General features: G+C 44.9%; 1 protein-coding gene across 1 annotated transcript; it reads left to right on the forward strand.

Annotated features, from left to right (window-relative positions):
• The first annotated feature begins 1,819 nt into the window (after window positions 1-1,819).
• On the forward strand, window positions 1,820-6,378 carry LOC121403132. The gene is made up of 2 exons (XM_041590934.1): window positions 1,820-2,162; window positions 2,575-6,378. The coding sequence occupies exon 2, from the start codon at window positions 2,659-2,661 to the stop codon at window positions 6,376-6,378; it is 3,720 nt and encodes a 1,239-aa protein (XP_041446868.1). The 5' UTR covers window positions 1,820-2,162; window positions 2,575-2,658.
• Window positions 6,379-6,588: the final 210 nt, after the last annotated feature.

Here is a 6,588-nt window from a genome sequence, read left to right on the forward strand (position 1 = left end):
GAATGGGGGGCCGAGAGCTCTTTCCACCTGCAGTACTGCAGGTAAGCTGGTGCTTGGGGGACACCATGCTCTTGTGCTCCGACCCCTCTGTCAGTTGTTGCCTGGCCGATCTCCTCTCGCTGTTGCTGCGGTACAGGTGTGGAAAAAGCATAAATGGAAAAAAAATCAATGGGCTTTTGTGACCATAATTCTAGGCATTAGTAATTTGCATGGTACTGTATTAATACTTGGTTGAGTACTTTACCCCCCCCCATAAAAACAAATAATAATTATAAAAACAAATACATACATCAATGTTTTATAGAACCTTAAATACAGCAATATTTATTTTATTTTATTTTTTTACTTTTTAATAGCTGTGTGTATTAGCCTAAAAGAAACGTTTTTCAGCATACATAATAGATCAGAGGCTTCATAGCCTTGTGGTTAAGTGACTGGACTTTGAAGCTGAAAGTCATGGGTTCAATTCCTCTATTTTCTTTTCCCCCTTCACAATCATGATTTTTTTTTTTTTTTGGTGTGTGGGACACTGCTAAATGAATGGAAATAAATGAATGGGAGTTGTGATAATAATTATCTTATAAAATGATAAGCCTAAATATGACAATGATTTTTTTTTTTATGTTATTTTACTATTAGCCTTGAAAAAATGTTTTCAGCCATAACAGCCAAAAGGCTTCATAGCATTGGGGTTAGCTCACTGAGCTTTGACACACAAGGTCATAGGTTCTAGTCTTGCATTTTTTTAAAAAAAAAATTGTACTGTTAAATGTTCCACAGACAGCTGCAGCAACCTGCGCTACTAAAGACACAAGAGAGCAGGGCTGGACTGAGAGTCCAAATAGGCCCTGGCATTTCAGGTAAAACAGGCCCAACCAGCCTACACAGAGGCCCAAACAGACCCCACCAGCCACTAAATACTGACTTTCTATGGGACCTTATAGCAGCCCCTCTGGAATTTGCCAGAACCCACAGATTGCCAGTCCGGGCCTGCAAGAGAGGGGCCCCGGTCATAACTAACTAGGATTGCAGACACCTGTAGCGCAAAGTAATTAGGGACCCGGCTTACCGGGAACTAGTGTTGCCACCTGCCCGGTATTTTACTGGCCTGGCCGGTACATTTCATGGCTGATCCCAATGTTATTAATAGGGAAAAAAATTAAATATATAAGGGGGAGGCGGCCGACATTGATCCTCTGCTCCCCCCACCACCTTCACTACCAGGGCTTCCTCCAGAAATCACTGACAAGGGAGAGAGATTTCAAATCAGCGGCCTCGTTCTTCACAGACTCGCAAGACTCTTCTTCACGGACTTAGACCCACTAGAACGATCTCCGGAGTCGCTGGAGTCACATTTCCACTGTGCCAGTGCTACGTGCTTCTTACCAAGGACCACAGCTCCTTCACACACTGTCACGATATATGGGATAGAGCCAGGGAGGAGAAATCCAGTGCCAAACGATTGATCGTCGCCATTTCTGAAGAGGACAGGAAGTGGAGTTTCAAGTTATTTATTAATAAAGGATTTGCGATTTTAAACTTTAATTTGTGTTTGTGGGTTTTTTTTGCCGTATACTAACAAATTTTTTTTAAAAAATTTTGATGTTACTTGTCCTTTAACACAGGGGTCCCTGAACTTTTTTGGACCGGGGCCGGATGCAAAATTCTTTTTCGAGGACCAGGGGGTGGGGTGGGATTGGGGTCAGCGGGGTCAGGTTGTGGGGGTCAGCAACGTAGTTGGATGCGCTGGCGTCCAATTCGGGGCGCGTCGGCATCCAATTCGACGCACTGGGTTCAGTGTCCACAGGCTGCTTCTGGGCTGCAGCCCGACAATTGGGGAACCCTGCTTTAACAGACCTTCCCCCCAACAAAAGTCCTACATATGTGAACACTGTCATATAAACAAACCCTGGTGCTTTTTAAATGCAAATGAGATGAGGGCATGTAATTAATACAAAGCTCCTAGACTCAGTAACTGGAATGCACAATTAAACAATGAGGCAGGAGTGGGGGTTGGGTGTGCTGTACTATACCATGTGCTAAGTAGGGAATTGTCAGACCATTCAAATTAATTTACAATGCCTTCAATTCTTTGAGCAGAGATTCACCTGAGATCACTAAGGGCTCATACAGAGAAGCAGGTTTAAGCTGTATAACAGAGCATTCTGTCCCAGTGGCTGCACAGATCCTATCTGATCCCCATTGTAAGCAGCAGTGCTGCCCTGCTTTATGGCTGAGATTCTAGCTATCTGTATAACAGAACATTCTGTCCCAGTGGCTGCACAGATCCTATCTGATCCCCATTGTAAGCAGCAGTACTGTCCTGCTTTATGGCAGCTGAGATTCTAGCTATCTGTATAACAGAGCATTCTGTCCCATTGGCTGCACAGATCTTATCTGATCCCCATTGTAAGCAGCAGTCCTGTCCTGCTTTATGGCAGCTGAGATTCTAGCTATCTGTATAACAGAGATTCTATCCCAGTGGCTGCACAGATCATGTCTGATCCCCATTGTAAGCAGCAGTCCTGCCCTGCTTTATGGCAGCTGGGATTCTAGCTATCTGTATAACAGAACATTCTGTCCCAGTGGCTGCACAGATCCTATCTGATCCCCAGTGAAAGCAGTCGTGCATCAGAGAGCTCTCAGAGAACCAGAGGAATGGAGAGTGTCAGCCCAGGCCATGCAAGGCCTGGGCGGGCAAACCCCCAGCGTGAGGCCCAGGCCTTGGGGCCTACACTGGAAGGTGTGAGATCCACCAGGAAGGTGCAGACAAGGAGTAAAGCAGCAGGGAGTGAAAGGAAAGGAGCAGCAAGAAGGTCGAGATCGGTTTCCTTGGGAAGGATTTCTTCCACAGACATGGAGGATTTGGGAAAGGCAGCTGCCAGTGCTGTGAAAACGCCTGACAGGGAAGTAAAGTGTGTGATGAGTGAGAGGGAGGGAAGGAAGGAGATTGTTGGTAAAGAAAGACAAATGGAAAGTAAAGCAGAAATTGTATCTGTGACAAACATGGAGGGTTTTGTGCAAAATGTCAGTTCTGATATTTGTGTCTTAAAACATAAAATGGAAACCAGTCAGCATTTTATTTCTCCTGATCTCTTTGCCTCTATGAAATCTGTGTCAGGGGAAGACTGTGAGTTTGCGGGTGGAGAGGCAGCACAGAGCAAACCCAGCAAACAATCAGGGGCTGAATATGCAGCAGCTGCTTTGCACCATGCGGCCGACATGCAGTCTCCAGTGGCTGATTGTGGGGGAGGAATGGCTGCTTCTAAAACTTCCCCTGAGAGGCATCAAGCACCCCATGCTCTGGTAACAAAAACTGCCTCATGTGCGGGGGTGCGGGTGGTGTCTGGAGCTGGTGTGGAGTCAGGGGAGGCAGTAGGAACAAACTCCAGCAGCCATATTGCTACTCCCTCTGTAGAGATGTATAAGAGTCTCACAGGGAACAGCCATCTTGGTACTCCCACATCAGAGGGAAACAATTGTTCTGATATAAATGAACAACCCCAAGCAGAAAGCCTCTTAAAGGGACAGTATGCTGGTTCAAGTCACAACCAGGATCAAACACCTACCACTGATGAACTGGTTGAATTAATAAAACTGGCAAATGAGCAGGAGCTGCAGCGAAAAAAATTTAAAGTTGAGTTGCAAAAAGCATTTTATAACTATTCCACTGCTGATGTGGAGAAGCAAGACTTTTATTTAGCAAAAGTCAACAAAATAAATGAAGAGTTCAGAACCTTGGAAAAACAGATTTTGCAGAATTATAAAAAAATTGGTCCCCTTTCTGAAGTCTATACAAACAGGAGAAGGTTTGAGGACTCTCGGCAAGCTCTTAAACAGCCGGCTAAATACAGGTCCATGAGGCAAATTGCATCTGCTTCATCTACTTCTGATAGTGACAAGGAGACTAGAAGGATTGGCCAACTGAAACCAAAGAAATCAGTTGTTGCTCAGATACATGCACCCAATTTTATCTTCAGCTTGGATGAGGCAAATAATTTAGAAGATAAAATGGGAAAGAGAAGCCAATCTGCTCATAAGGAAGAGGAAAGCTTTGTTTTCTCAGAACAGGATTTTCCCTCCCTTCCCTCTACTTCCCAGAATGACTGTGTCCATCAGCCCTCAGCATCCAAGGAGACCTTCACTCAACCATCAGCCAATAATACAGAGACTTCTGCAGTTGTGCAGAGTGCCCCAATGTCCTTGGCACTGGGGCATGGGAAGCTGAGTGAGCAGGAATTGACGGCAGCTGCTGGTGTAGGAGAGTCTGGGAAGGATGGAGTGGATGGAGTGGAGGCTGGAGCAGACTGTGTGAATGCAAGTGATGTTATGGAGTGTGGAGGTGGAGACATCAGTGAAAGTGTTGCAAGGCAGTGTGTGGAATCTGTGCTGAGTGATGTTAATAAAGTAAACAAAGATGCTAATTCATTGGACGATGTGATACAACCTGTTCCTTGTACCACCCCTTTAAGTACTGCCGCTTTAATTTCTATTTCATCTTCTTCTGCTGTACTCACCACTTCTTCTATAGCCTCAACCTTTTCCCCAGCCCTTACAGTTTCTCCAATAACAACTTCCCCTTTAACTACTCCAGCTGTTTCTCAGAATCCTCTGCCTACAGTGCCCTCCGCACAGCCAAGTTCTGTCTCTGTACCTGTTTCTTCCTCTGTAAGGAGACCAAATGGTCAGCAGTCAATTCCTTCAGAAAGTGCAGGCAGCAGAAATGTGCCCCCACCACCTCCACCAAATGCTTGGAATAGGCCACTGAATAGGGTGAGGGTGCCTGGGGTGCAAAACAATATCACTGGGCCAGTTTTCAAGCAGAAGAATGTGATTAGACTCAGGTGGCAGGGTGATAAGGAACAAATGCCTTCTAGAGATGTGATAGCCAAGGAGATGCTGCTTAAGCAAAGTACTTTAACACCTGCAGGCGTCAGGGCTTATATAAAGTTTTCTGACACCGAATATGACATTGTGTTCAAAACATCACAAGCCCTGGAATTTTTTTGGCAGGATTATGACAGCTTTAAACATTCAGGCCTGTGGGAAAGCTTTAGAGTCATCTCAATCACTAAACCTGAGACAAAGAAAGTCACCATTTTGTTTAAGAATGATTGTGTCCCACCCGAGGATATTCTAATATGGCTTAGACGTCATTGTAAGGTGCTTACCCCTTTGAAGAAAGACATTGATAATAATGGATATTGGTCAGGTGGGTGGTGTACTAATGTGGAATTGTACATGAGGTATAATGTGCCGCAGCATCTTCCAAACTCTGTCTTCATTGGTAGTGAGCGAGGGGTGGTTTTTTATCCGGGTCAGCCAAGGGCCTGTTTCAAATGTAGTTCTTACCGACATCGGGCAAGTGCCTGTGCAGTGGTCAAGTGTTCACTATGTGGTGATGTAGGACACACCGGGAAAGATTGCAATGATGTGAAATGTAACTTGTGTGGAAGCTATGGCCACTCACATAGGGCTTGTCCAGAGGCTCTTCATAACATAATGGAGAGTTGCCCTCAGTTAGAGGAAGAGATGGCAAAGGATTTGTTGGAAGAGATAAGGGATGAGATGGATTATTTCCAGTCTGATTCACAACCATCGGTCATTCCCCCTTCTCAGCCTCATGATACGGTAAAAGATCAGTCAGCTGTGGCAAGAGATGCAGGAGATTCTGTTCCCCTGACTGTTTCCTCTTTGTCTCAGGGAGCAAAAAATGAGTTGCCAGTTTCTATAACAGAGGCCCCCATCATTCAGCCTTTGGGAATACAGCCTCTTCCCCAGAGGCAGAAACCTCTTGCACAGTCTGGAAAGGGAAATAGTGAACCAGCAGATAAGGCAATTCCACCAGTAAGACTAAGTAAGTCCCCTTTCTCACAAGATTGGACAGTAATAAAGAACAAAGACCTTTCAGGAAAGCAGTCCCCTCCAAAATACATTCCACCTATGCAAATCAGCCTAGAAAACAAATTTGAGCTTTTGGCAGAGAAAAAATCTTGGGCAGATGCTATGGAAGAGCAAGATGAACTGGAAAGGATAGATATGGAAGACAAACAAAGTGTGAAACAGTGTCCTGGTCAGGCTGATGTGGGTACAGATAGTGGTGCTGAAGGCGATACTGACAGTAAGGGAAAGGAGGAAGTTGTTTCAGGGTCTGAAATGGAATGTGACAAATTGCAAGTCTGCAGGAAAATTGTCTCGGTTGAGTTCAGGGAAGATGATAAGGCTTTATCTGATGATGCAAGTGAGATGATATCGTTAGGAGATGATGATCCAATCCCATCTGGTACACAGATTAAAAGATTTGGTGATCAAGATGATAGTCAGGATGAGAGAAGGAGTAGAAGGAGGAGGAGGCACAAAAAAATTAATAACACTTAACTATGGCTTCTTGCCCCCTCAGGTTTATTTCAACAAATGTTGCAAGCATTAAAGTGGCCAGTACAAGATATCAAGCCTTTGAAACCTTGAGCCACACCTCAGCTGACATCATCTTCTTGCAAGAGACCAGACTGACCACCACTGCAGATATCAAGAAAGCATCAAAAGATTGGCTTTGGGGTCCAGCTTTTTTTTCAATTGCTGCAGAAC

This window comes from Xenopus laevis, chromosome 4L, assembly GCF_017654675.1.
Source record: "Xenopus laevis strain J_2021 chromosome 4L, Xenopus_laevis_v10.1, whole genome shotgun sequence".
Taxonomy (NCBI): Eukaryota; Metazoa; Chordata; class Amphibia; order Anura; family Pipidae; genus Xenopus; species Xenopus laevis.